The sequence below is a fragment of the Perognathus longimembris genome, chromosome 3 (assembly GCF_023159225.1).
Source record: "Perognathus longimembris pacificus isolate PPM17 chromosome 3, ASM2315922v1, whole genome shotgun sequence".
Lineage (NCBI taxonomy): Eukaryota > Metazoa > Chordata > Mammalia > Rodentia > Heteromyidae > Perognathus > Perognathus longimembris.
This window is the reverse complement of record NC_063163.1, coordinates 98,557,429-98,578,042: the sequence shown is the minus strand read 5'-3', so window position 1 is coordinate 98,578,042 and position 20,614 is coordinate 98,557,429. Positions and strand designations below refer to the sequence as shown.

General features: G+C 39.6%; 1 protein-coding gene across 1 annotated transcript; it reads right to left on the bottom strand.

The window, feature by feature from the left end:
- Positions 1 to 8,548: 8,548 nt before the first annotated feature.
- LOC125349729 (zinc finger protein ZFP2-like) lies at positions 8,549 to 16,598 on the bottom strand. Its single transcript, XM_048344101.1, has 4 exons — positions 16,568 to 16,598; positions 12,110 to 13,868; positions 11,757 to 11,859; positions 8,549 to 8,677 (listed from the first exon to the last, which is right to left on the bottom strand). The coding sequence occupies exons 1-4, from the start codon at positions 16,596 to 16,598 to the stop codon at positions 8,549 to 8,551; spliced, it is 2,022 nt and encodes a 673-aa protein (XP_048200058.1).
- Positions 16,599 to 20,614: the final 4,016 nt, after the last annotated feature.

Here is a 20,614-nt window from a genome sequence, read left to right as displayed (position 1 = left end):
TTGTGGTATTCACAAACAAAACCTTTAGTGTACCAAGCATGATTACCTGAGTGGTGGTTTGGAATATCCTTTCTCATCAATGGTTCTGAGGGTCAGGAGTGTCAGTAAAGTAATTTTGATGACACCCAGAAGGATGGGGGAAATCAGATTTAAAAATTCCCACATATGCCTATAGTAATTCTTGGTGAGAAGTTAGAGACTTGTAGAAATGTGGGGATAAATCCTTACTCACAGGAACTATTCCTGCGTAGGTGAAAGGCAAGGATTTTATAAAACACTTTTGTGATCTATGAACCTAAAAAATTGCTGTTCCTAACCTAATAGTTGAGAAGAAAAGCAGCACAGAACACAGGAAGAAAACACAGCAAGTATTCTTCGATATCAAAACTTATTTGTAAGGGTAACTAACTGAATGCTAATGGGAGATTGTAAATACTCACCATAAAATTATTGCTATAAAACTCTTAATTATGTAATTTGAGTAATTATTTCTTTTGCTGTAAAAGAAAACAAGTAAAACAGAAAAACATTATTTTGCATTGTATTATATTAGTATGAATTTCTTCCATAATTCTTTAGGGGTTAAGCATGTATTTCTCATTAATTCCTAGTATTGATATTTTAAATTCTATAATAATTATTAAGTGTGGAAATTTCGTAAGTTTTACATTAAAAGCTCTTTGGATCTCATTCATGTTTTTTTTTCCTTGTTTTTGGATGCATCATTTTAGATGTCCAAGGAATGGATGACATACTTAAGACTTGCCGGGAAATTCCAGATAATTGGCTTCGTGATTTAGCAACGCTGTGGAGGAAACAGTGAGATTAGTTAGAGCTTCTAATGTGAGCTCAATACACGTGCCAGTGCTGAGTGGGAATAATGGGAACTCCTTAGAAATGAGGACTGAGGCATCCATTGCATGTCAGAACATGCTTCCCTACAGTGAGCCTGAAGAGATGCATGCTGGATCCAGGCCTGGTGTCTATCATGTAGTGGAAAAATCCCTCAGCCATATGAAACATTTTACTCAACATTCTGAGAGTCCAAATGAGCATCAGTATTTCAAGGTGGTAAAGAAGGTATGGTATTAAACTCAGAGACCATATTCTTTAAAAATAATGGTGTTTGTGTGGGAGAACATTCCCAGAACCATAATGAATACAGAGAATGCAATGGTAAATCTGCTCTCACTGGCCAAGAAATATTTCAGGGAGTGAGGAAATCACCTGAATGCACTGTATGGGAGAAAACATTCTGCTTCAGACCTACAGTCAGTAGACATCAGAAGGGACACAATGGAAACCATCCCTGTCCATGGAGTGAACCTGAGAAAACTTTCAATAAGGAAATCGATCTTATTAACCATTGCAACAAATATCCAGAGAAGTCTGATTAGTATAACAAAGGTGGAAAGAAACCATATGAATGTAACCAATGTGGAAAGTCTTTTACCTGGAAGTCACATGTTAGTGTTCATCAAAGAACCCACACAGGGGAGAAAACTTATAAATGTAACCAATGTGGGAAGGTCTTCACACACTGCTTCTCTCTAAGAAATCATAAGAGAATTCACAGGTGAAAAACCCGATAAACTTAACACATGGAAACAGCACTCAACAGCATAAGAGGAGTCACACAGATGAGAAACTATGAATATAGCCAATGTGAATACCACATGAGCAAGGGTGCGGCTATAAAACAATTTGATGTTGTTAACCTGAGGTGGCACTTGCAAACCTAATGTCCTATATCAACAAAAACCTTTGTACTAGTAACAAATAGAACAATGATTGAATGAATTAATAGATACAGAAATCATTACCTACCGAGGTAGAAAGACAAATGTAATCACAATATTATATGTAAATCACTAATTCAATTAATTAACAAATAATTGCTATGAAATTGCATGAAAACTAGCTATGCAAGCCCAAAGTACAACATTTAGTTCTATCGATGAATCTCAAGTATATTTGCAAAGAGAACTCATGATGAACAAAAAAGCCTAATGAAAATCCCTTGGACGGAACTTGTCATCTGGGCACAAAACATAGATGTGTTATTTGAAAACTGTCATCTCATGGGTGCATTGTCTTCTCTTCCCAGAGTATATAAAATAGAATTCATCTGTAGTGAAAAAATTGGAAGAATTTTTTTACTTTTAAGAAACACTTAATACTAGGTATGGGAATATGGCCTAGTGGAAAGAGTGCTTGCCTTGTATACATGAGGCCCTGGATTTGATCCCTGAACACCACATATATAGAAAAGGCCAGAAGTGGCGCTGTGGTAGAGTGCTAGCCTTTAGCAAAAAGAAGCCAGTGACAGTGCTCAGGCCCTGACTTCAAGCCCCAGAACTGGCAAAAAAAAAAAAAAAAGTAATACTATACTGTCACCACTAATACCAACTTTGGAAATATAGTCTGATTTCACTATAAGGTTCTTGGCTACTTACAAATAGTAAAGTATCAATCTTTTCCATCTCAGGCCAACATATATAAAATAGTAAATACAGATATACATAACTATATATTTATAATTGTGTTATATTTATATATTGTTCTGTTCGATAATATACTATTATATATGTTATATATGTATGTGTGTGTGTATATATATATATATATATATATATATATCAAGAAAGTAATCATGTAGTAGGATTTACTTCATTCTGAGATTTATCCATCTGTTAGAGTACTTATATATGTTCTGTGGACAATCCGATAGTACTAAGCCAAGAATTCCTAAACTTAAGTATGGAATAAAACCTAAGGATTTGGTAAATTCAATATTCTGATCTGCAGTGGGCTGGGAATAAGGCCTGGTGGCAAGAGCACTTGCCTTCTATACATGAAGCCCTGAGTTTGATTCCCCAGCACCACATATATAGAAAATGGCCAGAAGTGGCGCTGTGGCTCAAGTGGCAGAGTGCTAGCCTTGAGCAAAAAGAAGCCAGGGACAGTGTCAGGCCTTGAGTCCAAGCCCAATACTGGCAAAAAAAAAAAAAAAATTCTGATCTGCAGACATCGTTGGTTTTAATTTACAAGTACTGAGTATGGAGGGCCGTCATCACTTTAATTTATTTAAATATGGATTTCTAACAAATTCCAAAAGAATGTTGGTGCATCTGGATTGCACACTCCACTGTGAGCCTCACTTAAGGAATTCTGACTTACTATAGAAATCAAGCACCTTTACATCTAGAATTACTTTCTGTTGAGATGTATTCAAAGTGACAAGTATTTATACTCTGGAGAGACTTTCATTGAACATTCTAAGAGTGGCGTATCCTAGTGCAACACAGGAAGTTTACACTTGTAATCGTTGCTAGACATTAGGGTAAGACCTCATATGACAGTTCAAAGTCAGTGTCGGGAGAACCTTTGGGACTTTTACCCCTATTAATTAATAAAAACCAAAAAGTACAGCACAAAGCTTAGAAAGTGCACCAGGCCAGCATTCAAACCACAATGTATAGTACTTTCACAGAATGATGAAGATGAGGATGATAGTGTTAATGACTGCAGTGATTAAAAAAAAAAGTGGAATGCTCTAGTTTCAAATATGTGGAAAAGAAAACCAGGAAAATGGGCTGTGAATGTGGCTTCGTGGTCGAGTGCCTGCCTGGCATGCATGAAGCCCTGGGTTCAATTCCTCAGTAGCACATAACCAGAGAAGGCTGGTAGTGGCACTGTCGCTCAAGTGGTAGAATGTTAGCCTTCAGCAAAATGAAGCTCAGAAACAGCACCCAGGCCCTGATTTCAAGACTGGCAGCAACAACAAACCCCCACAAAAACAAAAAAGAATACCAGGAAAACTGAAGTGAATTATATATTCATAATAGTTGTGGATGGCTGGACAAGATCCATCTCAGGTTTTCTTTTATTCTCCAAGTTGTTTTAAAAGCAGCCTAAGCTTACCCAGGCACAGTCTCATGTCTCTGTTCCTAGTGACTCAGGAGGGGCTGGGAATATGGCCTAGTGGCAAGAGTGCTTGCCTCATATACATGAGGCCCTGGGTTCGATTCCTCAGCACCACATATACAGAAAATGGCCAGAAGTGGCGCTGTGTCTCAAGTGGCAGAGTGCTAGCCTTGAGCAAATAAGAAGCCAGGAACAGTGCTCAGGCCCTGAGTTTGCGGCCTAGGACTGGCAAAAAAAAAAAAAAAAAAAAAAAGAAAAGAAAAAGAAAAAGACTGACCATTCCTAGTGACTCAGGAGACTGAGATCTGAGTATTACATTTCAAAGGAATCCTGGGCAGATAAACACGTGAAACTGGAATGTTTAATTAGGTAGTAAAATTTTGAAGTCAACCTGTGGCTTAATTATGGAGCAGAAAAGAGCAGTTGTGTGCTTGAAGGTGTGAGTGGAACACTGGAGAGAGGAAGGCAAGGAACCTCACCCTTCCCAAGATGCCAGGTTGTATTTGCAAAGATATCCCTTGAGTATTATGACTGCATCAATGAGCCATTTAGTACCTATGAATATGCTCATTACATGCTTGTAGACTGAATTCACTCCTCAAACTGCTGTAAATTTCATGCATTTTTTGAGTGAAGATAGCTTCATTATTGCCATTTTCTAGATTCTTGGGCTACAATGCTTCTGCCTTTTAAGGCAGTTACTAGAGAAGAAACCAGATAAGAATACAGTGAGTGCTACAACAGTGGTGTACATAGGCCCTTGTAGAAACACTAGTGCAAATAACAGTGTAGCAAGAGTCAGCCTGATAATGACCTGTGAATAATATGGTGACCACTATAGTTATTTTTAGTTAGCTTTCTTTATTATTATGTGCAGAGGGATTTTTTTTGCAAGTTTTTATTATCAAACTGATGTACAGAGAGGTTAGTTTCATACGTTAGGCATTGGATACATTTCTTGTACTGTTTGTTACCTTGTCCTTCAGACCCCCCTCCCCCCTCCCCCTTCCCCCCTGAGGTGTTTAGTTCACTTACACCAAACAGTTTTGCAAGTATTGCTTTTGTTGTTGTTTCTCTTATTTTACCCTTTGTCTCTCAATTTTGGCATTCCCTTTCAATTTCTTAATTCTATTACCAGTATACACGGTTTCCAATATACTCAGATAAGATTACAGAGATAGTGTAGATACAATCACAAGAAGGTGATACAAGAACATCATCAATAATAGAAGCTACAGATACACATGGGACGTTGAAAGTAGTTACAACTGTGATATAACAATCGTTTCCATAACATGGAGTTCATTTCACTTAGCATCATCTTATGCATTCCTAAGGGCATAGATATTAGGTTCTTGTGATGCTCTGCTATTACTAGCCTAAACCTGTACTAATTATTCCGAATAAGGGAGACAATAGAGTCTATGTTTCTTTGGGTCTGGCTCACTTCACTTAGTATAATTTTTTCCAAGTCCTTCCATTTCCTTACAAATGGGGCAATGTCATTCTTTCTGATAGAGGCATAAAATTCCATTGTGTATATGTACCACATTTTCCTGATCCATTCGTCTACTGAGGGGCATCTGGGTTGGTTCCAGATTCTAGCTATGACAAATTGTGCAGCGATGAACATGGTTGTACTGGTGGCATTACTGTGATTTTGTTTGTGGTCTTTTGGATAGATACCCAAAGGTGGGGCTGCTGGGTCATAGGGGAGTTCTATATTTAGCCTTCTGAGGAGTCTCCATACTGCTTGCCAGAGTGGCTGAACCAGTTACATTCACACCAACAATGAAGTAGGGTGAGGGATTATAACTAGATGAGTCATTCACTTTTGATCTCTCCATCAAGACTTAGGACCATCAAAAATAAACAGAATATTTGAATATATAGATATAGTAGGTGCTTAGACCTGGGATGATAAGAAGGAGCATTGTTTTACAAGCAGTAAGATTCCTTGAGATAAGTTATGGAGACAGCGGGAATGTTGCCTAAGTGAATGTAATAATTGCCATTGAGCTGTGTTATTGAAGATAGCTAATAGTCAATATTACATGTATTTCACCACAGTAAAAATTTAATGGAAAGAAAGAAATTTTTTTGCTTCACAATGAGGCTAGAACTCTGGTGCTGGGCACTGTCGCTGAGCCTTTCAGCTCAAGGATAAAGCTATACCACACTGAGGCACAGTGCAATTTTCCAATTTCTGGTGGTTAATTGCAGATGTATCTAATGGAATTCCTTACAAAGGCTGGCTTTGAAACAAGATCCTCAGATCGCAGCTTCCTGAACTGTAAGGATTACAGGCCTGAGCAACTGGCGCCTTGCTCATAGGACGTTTGAGGTCACACCCCGTACCCAGGGAGGTAAACTGAAGAACTCATGTAAACATCACTAGAGATTATTAAACCCCTGACCTACTATCCAGCAGCTTCAATAACACTGACTTTCAAGGAACAAAACAAGATGAAGAACTCGGGCTAGAGGAAGTCACATGGCCACCACTATATTTGGCAATGGCAAATAAGTAGTGATACAGAGAACTAAGCAAGGCTGCCCCTCTTTTTAAAGGATTAGCACTGAGAGTTTCTGCTTATGACACACAGATAAACCTCTTACTTTTTCCTTTGTTTTCTAGGCTTATGTGCTCAGGTTGCTGTGCCTTTTCTTATCTTTCTAATTTTTAAGTCAAAACAAGATTTGAATATTATTTCCTTGTAAAGAATCTTTCCATGTCAGAAAAACCCATGTACAATATTCACCATCATTTACAGAAACAAACCACTGAAGAGAACAGTGTCTGTAGTTTTAATTGTGCAAAAACAAAAGATAATTTTAGAGCATTTATGCTCAGGTTCTTATTGCAATAAAGAACACACACAATTATAATAAAGCACAATGGAAGCTGTTTGTGGTATTTTTCTTTTTTCTTTTGCCAGTCCTGGCACTTGGGACTCAGGGCCTGAGCACTATCCCTGGCTCCTCTATGCTAAAGCCTAGGACTCTGCCACTGGAGCCACAGCGCCTCTTCTGGCCTTTTCTATATAAGTGGTGCTGAGGAACTGAACCCAGGGCTTCATCTATACTAGGCAAGGGGTCTTGCCACTAGGCCATAATCCCAACACGTTTATGGGTTTCAATTAGATAATACAGGGTATTATAATTTGTATAAATGGTAATATAAAACCTTTCCAAAGAAAATACCCTGATTCTAGAAACCTACTTTGAAGACATTCTATCTAAACTTTTCTCTATTTTTTGCCAGGCCTGGGTATTGAACTCAGGGCCTGAGCAGTGTCCCTGGCTTCTTTCTGCTCAAGGCTAGCACTCTACCACTTGAGCCAGAGAGCCACATCTGGCTTTTTCTATATATGTGGAGCTGAGGAATCAAACCCAAGTCTTCATGTGTACGAGGCAAGTTCTCTGCAACGAGGCCATATTCCCAGCCCAAACAATGATCTTATTATTGTTTTTGACACTGAAATATATCTCCTCTAGCATCCTCTGCTAAGCCTTCACAAATTTGTGTTTGGTATAGTAATGGGGTCCGAGTGGGGGGAATCCTCCATCCCTTCAATTGTTCACCACTCAGAGACAGCCTCAAGTACCAAGAGGGGTTTATTGGAGAAGTAAACAGCAGAATGGCCATCCAAGGCCACAGCCTTGGAGCTGGGGAGAAGCACACTGGGCTGGGCTCAGGGCCGGGTTATATAGGCAAATATCACATGGTCAAGGCAGGCCACATGCAGGTGGCCAAGGAGGTTACAACACTTGCAGACAAACAGCATAGTCATGTCAGGTCATAGGCAGGTGGCCAATGGAGTTACAGTCTGCCTCATAGTAACTTGCTGAAAGAACCTATCATTTTAGATAGCATGGGCCCACGAATTTGGCAGGTCTCCACACAATGCAGGTGGGGGTAAGGCTGCTCCTTCCTGAAAGGGCACAGGTTGCTGGGCTGCTTTACTATCACTAGCCCCTAACAAGTACCATGGACTTGCTTTAACTCATGCTGCTATTAATCAGGCCAAGCTCTTAAATGCCAGAGAAAATTGGGAACTATTTTTAATGAAGTGACAACACTTATGTATAATGATGATGCTGAAAAAAAGGTATCAGGATAGCAAAGGATTGACTGGGTGCAGAGAACTGTGCAATAAATTAGCACCAGTGGGCTCACTGTGTGCTGGCCAGTTTGGGCAGAGCAGGGATAACTACCTTTAAATTCAAACAATTCTGATTTTTAAAGTTCCCTGGTTACATTGCAGACCATGAATATTATCTCTTTCAACTAGATGAATTGATTCAAATAAAACAAAAATTCAAATGTCAGTATAATTGTAGCTTTCTCAACATCCCCTAATGAGTGAAGCTTCAATAATCTTGGGGCTCGAGCTGAGAGCTTTTGTGCTCTAGGCTAAATGTTCTACCACTTGAGGCACAGCTCCACTTCCAGTTTACTGTTGGTTAACTGGAGATGAGAGTCTCAGAGTCTTTCTTGCCCAGGGAGTCTTCCACCCTTGATCCTCAGGTCTCACCCCCCTGAGTAGCTAGGCTTAAAGATATGAACTATGACACCCAGGACAATTTCTCTTTGGTCTCATGTACATCAAACAGGCTCTTAAGGTCTAGTCTGATGTTCATTCAAGCACTTCACACTCTGTTTCACAAGGTGGATGAAGCAGCAAGAGATGCAGGGGGCAGATCCAGTCAGGGGACACATGTCAGAGTGAGGACTGAAGGCATCTATCTGGAGAACACCCATAGAGTATGGGGGAATCCTTTGACGCTTCTTGTACCACAACTTTTTTTTTCTTTTGTCCAGTCCTGGGCCTTGTACTCTGGGCCTGAGCACTGTCCCTGGTTTCTTTTTGTTCAAGGTTAGCAATCTGCCACTTGAGCCACAGCATCACCTCTGTCCATTTTCTGTATATGTGGTGTTGGATAATTGAACCCAGTGCTTCATGTATATGAGGCAAGCACTCCTGCCACTAGGCCATATTCCCAGCCCCTGATGCTTCTTATGCCTACATTCAGTTCATGTAAACTATCAGAGATTTGTTTCATAAAGGGAGTTGCAGGTATACTTGTGGAGCTACTTCATAGACTCAATAGAGGGTTGCCCCTGTTTGAATTAGAAATGTAATTATTTAAATGAGTCGGGAAAACCCATTAGGTGAGGGTTGATATTTTGTTCTTTAAGTTGTGAGGAAAAACAATCCCTGTCCTTCCCCAAAGAAAAGAGTAACAAACCTAGAGCTGGGCTCAGAGTACAGGGGTTTTGGTAGCCCTGTGGATTGCAGCTTATTACATTCATACCACTGTAAGCAAAGTCTGTGGCTTAACTAGGCCCTAACATGCATCAGTTCCTTGATCTATGTGAAAAGGGAAATTTTCAGCTGTCACTTGGGGGTAAATTCTTTTCTGCTCTTCTTCACTGAAATATATTAATACTTAGTTGGTGAGATATTGAATTTTTGCCTGGTTATAGGATTATCCATCAGTGCACTAAACTCTCCATTGCCTCCTCCATCCTTTTTGGGGAACTGTCTTAGGAAAGATGGTGCTGTGAGCACCCACTCTCCTCTGGCTTTGTAAAACAGCACTAGAATGCTGCACATCAACTACATTGCCATTTTCATGATGGCGGTACAGAGGGGACACGGCAGGGGGTATGGGTGCTCAAAGCCATAGATCCCCTTACGCACTGGCTTATGGGTTTGGTTTTAGGTATTTGTTCATTAATTTCCAGCACTGGGGCTTGAACTCAGAGCATCATGCTCTACTTTGTTAAATTTTTTTGTTGATAAGGGGATGTACATAGAGGGTACAGTTACATAATAAGGTAGTGAGTACATTTCTTGTCATATTTGTTACACCCTCCTTCATTTTTCTTTCTCTTCCCTAGTTCAGATAAGCATATATACAATATCCAGTGTACCAGAATCATATACAGTGACCAACTGGGGTATGTCAAAGGAAATTCACCTAGTACATTAAACATAATGACGACAGTAAAATCCTCCTGTTTCCATCTCTTGGAGTTCATTTTGCTTAGTCTCATCTTATATAATCATATGTATGTAGCTGTTGAGCTATTGTGCTCCTGGCAGGTCTATCCTAGACCTTTTTATATTTATTTAGTAATTGTTTGGTTTTAGAGACATGATGTAAAGTCGCTGACCAAAACAGTAGAAATACCATTTGAAAAGAAGTTTATTTTACAGACATGATCTGTCCTCAGTGCTCTAGGCTTGTCTCGCTCAACATTATTCATTCCAGAACTGACCATTTCCCTGTGAATGCCATTATTTTATCATTTTTTTTGCCATTAAGATTACCATTAAGTACACATTAAACAAGAGATTATCTAAAATCAAATGTAACACTTTTGAAAGAGACATATTCTAAAGTACCTGATTTCAATGACAAATTAAAAATTTACTGAGTAGTCTGATTTCTAAGTTTATCTTACTGTTGGTCTTTGTTTTCTCTACTCAAGTCTGGTGCTTTAACACTTGGGCTACAGTTCCACTTCTGACTTTTTGCTGCTTAATTGCAAATAGTCGTGTGGAATTTTCTGCATGGACTGATTCTGAATCTAAATCCTCAGCCCACAGGCTCCAGAGTAGCTAGAATGAGAGGTGTGTGTCAAGGGCCAGCTTCATTGGCTACTGTGTTGATAATTTAGGTGGTCCAAATCAGTAAAAGATGTGGTTTTAGGGGCTGGGAATGTGTCCTAGTGGTCCTTTGTGCTTGCCTACCATGAATAAAGCACTGAGTTCGATTCTCCAGTACTACATATATAAAAAAAGCCAAAAGTGGTGCTGTGGCTCAAGTGATAGAGTGCTAGTCTTGAGCAATAAGAAGCCTGGGACATTGCTCAGGGCCTGAATTCAAACCCCAAGGATAGCACATAAAAAAGGAATTACTTTAGAAATTGGGTCTCAAAAATTATACAGAACCAAAAGATGTTCTGTATTCAGAAGAAAACTGATAGTACATCTTTATTTTGGGCTCCCAGCTCTTCCATGGACCTAGAACATTTCTCATCTTCCATTTCCATATGTGAAGCAGTAGAATCATTGAACATGCAGCTCTTGTGCCTCTCTATCCCAGGGTCCAGAGCCATCTTTCTTTTTCTATATGAGTTTGTTGATCATTGCACACTCAATAAGAGACAGCATGCCATGGCTGTTCCTTTCTAACTGGTGTATTTTCTTTAGCTGATTGTATTCAAGGTTCATCTCTAGTGTAATTTTGTAGTAATATTTTCTTCCTTTTCAATGCATTCAAGAATTGTTTTATGTGTTCCTATGTCTTGTTGGTGAGTAATAATGTAGCATTTTTTAAAGTAGTTACACTCCTCGCTAGACTTCTTTTGCACAGGTGTGTTTTCTCGGTGAAAGACTTCCCACACTGGTTAGATTCATGATTCCTGAACTTTGTAAATTCTGTTATGTTTCCTTAAGGATGACCTGACCCTGAAGGACTTTCCAAATGTGCTGCATTCCTAAGGTTTCTCTCCTGTGTATATTTGCTGATGAACAGGAAGATGGGATTTCTGGGTGAAAACTTCCCACATGTGCTAAATCCATAGTTTCTTTCATGTGTGTGTGTTCTCATGAAAAGCAAGGTGTGACTTCCAGGTGAGTGATTTTCCACATTGATTACATTGATAAAGTTTATCACTTGTTTGAACTCACTTCTGTGTACTTAGATATGACTTGTGGGTTAACAACTTTCCACAGTCGTTATGGTTTCTCTTCTGTGTTGACTGATGAATATTAACATGTCTTCTGGGTGAAAGACATTCCACTTGTGTTACATTTGTAAGGTTTCTCTCCTGTATGTGTTCTCTCATGAGCACTAAGGCTTGATTTCTGGGAAAAACACTTCCCACATGTGTTACATTTATACGGTTTCTCTCTTCTATGTGTGCTCTCATGAGCACTAACAACTGATTTCTGGGCAAATGACTGTCCACATGTGATACAATTATAAGGTTTCTCTCCTGTATGTATTCTCTCAGGAGCTCTAAGGCTTGATTTCTGTGTAAAATACTTCACATGTGTTACAATTATAAGGTTTCTCTCCTGTATGTGTTCTCTCATGAACACGAATCCTTGATTTATCTGCAAAACGCTTTCCACATGTGATACATATATAAGGTTTCTCTCACGTATGTGTTCTCTCATGAAGACTTACATATGATTTCTTGGTAAAACACTTTCCACATGTGGTACATTTGTAAGGTTTCTCACCTGTATGTCTTCTCTCATGAACTCTTAGGTATAATTTCAGGGTAAAACATTTTCCACATGTGGTACATTTGTAAGGTTTCTCTCCTGTATGTATTCTCTCATGAGCAGTAATGCTTGATTTCTGGACAAAAGACTTTCCACATGTGTTACACTTATAAGATTGCTCTCCTGTATGTGCTCTCTCATGAAATCTTTGATATGATTTCCGGGTAAAAGACTTTCCACATGTGTTACATTTATAAGGTTTCTCTCCTGTATGTGTTCTCTCATGAAGATTAACATGTGATTTGTGGGCAAAAGACCTTCCACATGTGATACATTTATAAGGTTTCTCTCCTGTATGTGTTCTCTCATGAAGACTTAGGGCTGATTTCCAGGTAAAATACTTTCCACATGTGTTACATTTATAAGGTTTCTCTCCTGCATGTGTTCTCTCATGATGACTTAGGTATGATTTCTGGGCAAAACACCTTCCACATATCTTACATTTATAAGGTTTCTCTTCTGTATGTGTTCTCTCATGAACACTAACACATGACTGACGGGCAAAAGACTTTCCACATGTGTTACATTTATAAGGTTTCTCTCCTGTATGTGTTCTCTCATGAACACTAAGCTTTGTTTTCCTGCCATAAGACTTTCCACATGTGTTACATTTATAAGGTTTCTCTCCTGTATGTATTCTCTCATGAAGACTTAGGTATGATTTCTGGGCAAAAGACCTTCCACATGTGTTACATTTATAAGGTTTCTCTCCAGTATGTGTTTTCTTATGAAGACTTAGGTATGATTTCCGGGCAAAAGATCTTCCACATGTGTTACATTTATAAGGCTTCTCTCCTGTATGTGTTCTCTCATGAAGACTTAGGTATGATTTCTTGAAAAAAGACTTTCCACATGTGTTACATTCATAAGGTTTCTCTCCTGTATGAGTTCCATGATGAATACTGAGTTGAGTTTTCCAGGTGAAGGACTTCCCACACTGGTTACATTCGTATGGTTTCCCAACTGAGTGAATTCTATTATGTGCATTTAAAATTGTCCTCAACCTCAAAGATTTTCCACATTTGTTACATAGATGAGGTCTCTCACCTGAGTCAATTTTGTTATGTCTTCTAAGAATTTTCTTGCTCCTGAAGGAATTTTCACATATATTACATTCATAATGTTTCTCACTAATATGTATTCCATTATGTGTTCTTAGAGTTGACATGTGTTTGTCGGACTTTCCATATTTGTTGCATTCATAATGATTTTCTCCCACATAAGCACAATTATTTTTAAAGAATATGGTCTTTGAGGTTAATACAATCCCTTCTCCACCATCTGTGAAATACTGCTGCTCACTGGGACTCTTGGAATTTTGATTAAAAGTCTCCATGTTGCCAAGAGATTTTTCATCTACATGAGAGACACCAGGCCTGGATCCAGCATGGATCTCTTCAGGCTCAAAATGGAGAACCATACTCTGATATGCAATGGATGCCTCAGTCCTCATTCCTAAGGATTTCCTACTATTCCTATGCAGCTCTGGCATGTGTTTAGGGCTCAAATGAAAAGATCTCAATAATCTCACTCTTTCATCCACAGGGTTGCTTTTGCTGATTGCTACTTCACACAGCCATTCTTCTGGACTTTCCTTGCAACTCTTAATCATGTCATCAATTTCCAGGACATCTAAAATGATTCATCAAAAAATAAATAAACATGAGGATCAAAGACATCCAAATAAAAACAGATACCCTGAAAACACTAAAAGAATAAGTAGGAGAAACACTTGGGTCCTTGGCACAGGATGAAATTGCCTTAATAAAGGCCCAGAAATGCTACAAATCAAAGAAAGGTTGGGCAAATGGAACTGCATAAAACTGCAGAGCTTTTGCTGGGCAAAAGACATAGTTTCAAAGATAAACAGAAAGCCCACAGATTGGGAACGTATCTTTACCAGCCCTACAATGGACAAAGGCCTCATATCTAAAATATATTCAGAACTAAAAAAATTAAATTCCGGGCTGGGATATGGCCTAGTGGCAAGAGTGCCTGCTTCATATACATGAGGCCCTGGGTTCGATTCCCCAGCACCACATATACAGAAAATGGCCAGAAGGGGCGCTGTGGCTCAGGTGGCAGATTGCTAGCCAAGAGCTGGAAGAAGCCAGGGACAGTGCTCAGGCCCTGAGTCCAAGGGCCAGGACTGGCCAAAAAAAAAATTTAAAATTAAATTCCTCCCAAATAAAACCTCAAAGAACCAAGCGCCCCCTCAACAAGTGAGCTAAATACTTAAAAAGAGACTTCTCTGATGAGGAAATGAGAAAGGCCAAGAGACATATGAAAAAGTACTCTTCGTCACTGGCCATAAAATAAATGGAAGTCAAACAACATTGAGATTCCACCTCAACCCAGTAAGAATGCCCTTTATTAGGAAAAAAAAACAGTAACAAATGTTGGAGGGGATGAGGACAAAAGGAACCCTACTTCATTGGAACAAATCTTCATTAAAGAGTCTCCTTTGTTAGCTAAAGGAAGACACTTTGTGTCATGAGACTCTTGCCCCCTGCATAGAGCCTCCCTGGGGAGACTTGTATGCACAGCTGCTCCAGCCAAAGCTTTTGACAGTAAATAGGGAAGTCAGTGATCTAAGATAATTAGTCTTGAGGAAATAGTAGCTAGCTGATAAGAGTTCTGCCTTGACTGGTTTGATCCTTTGTAGTAATGACACCCTTTGTAGTAGTGATAACCTTTGTAGTAGCAATAACCTTTGTAGCGACATCCCTTGCAGTAGCGACATTCGCAACTTTTGTATTGAACTTATAGGCACAGGAAGGAACTTCCTGAATAGAGTCCCAGGGGCACAACAGATGGGGAGAGTCTCGACAAATGGGATTACTACAAAACAAAAAGGTTCTGCACAGCTAAAGACATAGCCACCAAAGTAGAAAGACAGCCAACCATACGTGAAAGTATCTTTTCCAGCACAGCAACAGACAAAGGCCTAATATCCGTCATCTACAGAGAACTCAAAAAACTAAGCCCCTCCAAGCCCAGTAAACCAATTATGAAATGGGCAAAGGAGCTAAAGAGACACTTCACAAGAGAAGAGATAAAAATGGCAAAGAAACACATGAGGAAATGTTCAACATCCCTGGCAGAAAAGGAAATGTAAATAAAAACAGCCCTGAGATACCACCTCAATCCAGTTAGAATGGCCTATACTCTGAACTCAGGCAACAACAAATGCTGGAGTGGATGCAGGGAAAGAGGAACCCTTCCTCCCTATCGGTGGGAGTGAAAATCAGTACAACCTCTTTGGAGAACAGTATGGACGTTCCTCAAAAAGCTCAACATAGGGCTGGGAATATGGCCTAGTGGCAAGAGTGCTTGCCTCCTACACATGAAGCTCTCAGCTCAATACCCCAGCACCACATATATGGAAAACGGCCAGAAGGGGCGCTGTGGCTCAGGTGGCAGAGTGCTAGACTTGAGCGGGAAGAAGCCAGGGATAGTGCTCAGGCCCTGAGTCCAAGGCCCAGGACTGGCCAAAAAAAATAAAAGCTCAACATAGACCTACCCTATGACCCAGCCATAGCACTCCTAGGCATCTATCCTGAAAAACAGGTCTCGGGATATAAAAAAGACATCTGCACTTCCAAGTTTATCACTGCACAATTCACAATAGCCAAAATATGGAAACAACACAGATCCCCTACACAGATGATTGTATCCAAAAAATACGGTACCTATACACAATGGAATACTACATAGCAATTAGAAATGGTGAAATATTGGTATTCACAGGGAAATGGTCAGAACTTGAACACAGAAAACAAAGGGGCATGATCACCTTGACATATAACTGTTAAGGTGGGTGGAGGGGGAGACAGTAGAGACCAGGTCTGAGAAACAAAAAACTTCTTGTCAAATGGTATTGCCCACAAGTTTCAGTCAGCGACCTTACATTATGTAAATAAAACCAAACAACGAGGTCTAAAGTGGACCTCTCACTGGATCACAACAGCACAAAAGCTCTGTCTGAATGATCATAAAAGACAAGGATAAGCAAACTCTATTGTTGACGTTATATTTAAAGTTCTAGGTGAATTTCCTTTGGCATATGCCACGTGGCTACTGTATATGTTTTTGGTACACTGTGTATTGTATATATGCCTACCTGATCTAGGGAAGGCAAAGAAAAACATGAGTGTAAGATATCACAAGAAATGTACACACTGCCCTATTATGTAACTGTACCCCTTTTGCACAACACCTTGTCAACAAAATTTAATTAATAAATAAATTAAAAAACAAACAAACAAAAAAAGTGAACTTACCACCTGAGCTCTGTCTCCAACAGCACTGTGTAGGATGCATTCACTCACCTTGGAAATTCTTGCCTGAGGCTTCTCCCATCCATGTTTCTATACCTTCCTCTAGCTTGATAATCAACTTGGGTTTAGAAACACAGTGCCCTGTAACGAAGAAACAGTGGAGAACTATTGTTCATGCTGATTCTGGACATCTGTGCTATAATGATCTCAGACATTCTGGTACACAGGTTACTCCAAACTCTGCTTTCTCATTTCTCAATAGCTTCATGGTTGACTTCACATAGAAATACAAGCTTTGGTTTTTTGTTTTTTTTTTTCTGTGTATTCCCTTGAACTCAAGGAATGGCCGAGTCCCAGAGCTCTTTTGCTAAAGGCCAGAGTTCTACCACTTTCTTTTTTTTTTGGCCAGTCCTGGGTCTTGGACTCAGGGCCTGAGCACTATCCCTGGCTTCTTTTTGCTCAAGGCTAGCACTCTGCCACTTGAGCCACAGCGCCACTTCTGGCCATTTTTTTCTGTATATGTGGTGCTGGGGAATTGAACCCAGAGCCTCATGTATACGAGGCAAGCACTCTTGCCACTAGGCCATATCCCCAGCCCCAAGAGTTCTACCACTTTCAATGGATTATTATTATTGTTTTTTTGTTTTTTTGGCAAGTCCTGGGGCTCAGACTCAGGGCCTGAGCACTGTCCCTGGCTTCTTCTTGCTCAAGGCTAGCACTCTGTCACTTGAGCCACAGCGCCACTTCTGGCCATTTTCTGTATATGTGGTGCTGGGGAATCGAACCCAGGGCCTCATATATACGAGGCAAGCACTCTTGCCACTAGGCCATATCCCTAGCCCGGATTTTTTATTTTTAATTGAAGAAAGGATTCTCCTGGAGAATCTTCTGATTTGGCTGGTTTGCATTTCCATACCTAGGATTACAGGCATGAAGAGGACTGCCACGTAAAACCTTCAGATTTTAAATGCCCACTTTCAATTACTGATTTCCTCTGATTGAGTAGAAATATACATTATACCCTAGATTACATATCCATTTATCACAATGGCCACGAGTTTCTTAAGAAACTCCCGTAGAAATAGATTATGTCTCAGAACTGTTGCCTAACTGGTGCTACCTTGACTTCTTGAAGAATGAGAATAAAATTGCCTCTGGACTAATATAATCAAGGGGAGGATTTTTCTTAGAAAGACGCACTACTTCCCATATTCTGTAATCTTGTACCTAAATAGCATTGCACCTTTAATAAATACTCATAGATCTACTAAAATCAAAGCACTTGACCCTGTAAGTTAATGTATCTTTTTCTCACCCAAGGACAACAAGTTGCTGTAGGTCTCCAGCATTACATCCCTATACAAGGTCCTCTGAGCAACGTCCAGGTCCTGCCACTCCTCCAAGCTGAAGTCGATAGCCACATCTTCAAAGGACACGGGCTTCTGTAATGGCACATTTTCATCAAGAAATTAGCCCTGGGGCTGGGGATATGACCTAGTGCCAAGAGAGCTTGCCTCGTATACATGAGGCCCTGGGTTCGATTCCCCAGCACCACATATACAGAAAATGGCCAGAAGTGGCGCTGTGGCTCAAGTGGAAGTGTGCTAGCCTTGAGCAAAAAGAAGCCAGGGACAGTGCTCAGGCCCTGAGTCCAAGGCCCAGGACTGGCAAAAAAAAGAAAAGAAAAAGAAATTAGTCCTGAGTCAGGAGAAGACCAAGTCTGGAATTTTATTCTTCTACAAATGTGATTTTCTTACATAATATTTTGGAGCTTGTTCAGTTATCTATAAAGTAGGAAGAAGAAATATCATAGTAGTAATACTTGGCTCTATATTAACTAGATAATTAGGAATACAATAACAAATACACAATGCCCCTATTAAATCAGGATATTTCTCTTTGCTAGCACCAAAAACAGGATAAACATTCTCAGGTGCAACTAATCTGACACGACAATATTAAGAACAAAAGATGCTTGGAGGGGCTGGGGATATGGCCTAGTGGCAAGCATGCTTGCCACGTATACATGAGGCCCTGGGTTCAATTCCCCAGCACCACATATACAGAAAACAGCCAGAAGTGGCGCTGTGGCTCAAGTGGCAGAGTGCTAGCCTTGAGCAAAAAGAAGCCAGGGACAGTGCTCAGGCCCTGAGTCCAAGCCCCAGGACTGGCCAAAAAAAACAAACAAACAAAAAAGATGCTTGGAATGGTATGTGTAGGTTATTTTGATAAAGTTTACTAAATATCAGCATAACAATTTTTCTGCAGGTTTCACTTCTTCTGAAGCGCCATGCTTCTGCATAAGGATGGCCTTTTTTCTATACATAAATATCTGGTTACTTTTTTTATTAACATAATGGTCAAAGTATCAGTGGAGTTAAGAGCTAATACACAATAGGTATTTGAAAGGAACATATGAGCCCTTGCATATTTGTGAATGCCACAGATTGTACCAAGCATAGAATCAAGATACTTGCAAAAATCAATACCTATATTAATAGACAACTTGGAACAAAATATTATTTTTCTATGAATACTAATGTAAAACCCTTTAATGGCTAGGACTATGTCTTGGTGTCGCACTGTGGTCCAAATGGTCTTGAGCAAGAGCACCTCTAGTACAGTGCCAGGCACTACTTCAAGCCCCAAGACTGCCAACAAAGAAGTCAGAAAAAAGAAAAATACAAAAGATTAGTACAAAATAACAGTGAAAGCAGGGGATAAAACAAGTACTTGGGGAATGACTTCACAATACCTTCTCATAATCAAAATCACAATAAAATAACTACTTTATACATGTCAATATGCTCATAGCTTAAAAACAACAAAAAACCAACAACCCATAAATCTAATAAGTTCTGGGAAGGATGTGAAAATAGTGTGATCTTTGGTGCCCATCTGCCAGGAATGTAAAACAATCAAAGATGGTATAGACAACCACAAAGTGAATTTAAACATAGAAACACACTGGCATATGACTCAGGACTTCTTTTTCTAGGTTTCTATACAACAGAAGTAAAGCAAGTACTATAACAACTATTTGGAGAAACACTTCACATTTATTCACCAACAAAAGATGGGAACACATAAAACAATAGATAAATGCATTGAAAAGAAAATATTACTACACATTACAGCAGGGATGAGTGTTGAATAAATCACCTTAAGTAAAATATACCAATTAGAAAGGAACAGCCATGGCATAATGTTTCTTCTTGACTTTTCCAGGATCAACATACTCATAGGCCAAAAAGAATGATGGTTCTGGAGACTGGGATAGAGAGGAACAGGAGCTGCATATTCAGTGACTCTACTGTTTCTCACATGGAAGATGAGAAATGCTCTAGATGGATGGCAGACATGGGAGCCCAAAATGAAGCAACGTGTACTCTCAGTAAATGGTATAGTTATGAATGCTTAATGCAGCCAAAGAGGATTAATGTGTAGAAAGATGGCAGAATGAAATACAGCCTGTTTCAAGTAAAACAAACACAATGAAGCTGCCATAGGATTTAACTAATGTGCTTTTGAAAAAAACAACTCTAAAGTTTAACGCATTTCTATTGGAAATGTACACTAACAAGAACTATATGGACAGTACTTCAAGTATCTTCAGCTCGATCACTCAACAATGTGCTCAATTCTTCCTCACATCCAAAAACCTAGAAACAGGACTGGGATGTGGCTCAGTGGTAGACTGCTTGCCTGGCATGCACGAAGCCCTTGGTTTGATTCCTCAGGACCATATAAGCAGAAAAAGCCAAAAGGGATGCTGTAGCTCAAGTGGTAGACTGCGAGCCTAGAGCCTAGAAAGGCTCAGGTACAGGGCTCAGGGACTGATCTAGGCACAGTAAAATAAATAAATAAACAAATCTACAGACAAACTGAAGCAAATCTGTACTCAACTTAGAATGTAACATTTTGTAAGCCACAAAAACTACAATATATCTTTTTCTTACTTAGGAACATTTTGCTGAAGCTGAATCTACTTTTCCATTTTCAATCTTGGATACCCTTTAGGTACAAAAAATGGTACGTAAAATAAGGTGAGAGAGGCTGGGAATATGGCCTAGTAGTAGAGTGCTTGACTCGCATACA

Coding starts and splice junctions, on each gene's coding strand:
- LOC125349729 (XM_048344101.1), bottom strand. CDS start 16,598: ATGGGAGAAGCCTCAGGCAAGAATTTCCAAG. Junction 13,869..16,567: donor CTCAGGCAAGAATTTCCAAG/GTGAGTGAATGC, acceptor GAATCATTTTAG/ATGTCCTGGAAATTGATGAC. Junction 11,860..12,109: donor CTTCATGAGAGAACACATAC/GTGAGAGAAACC, acceptor GAGCACACATAG/AAGAGAGAAACCGTATAAAT.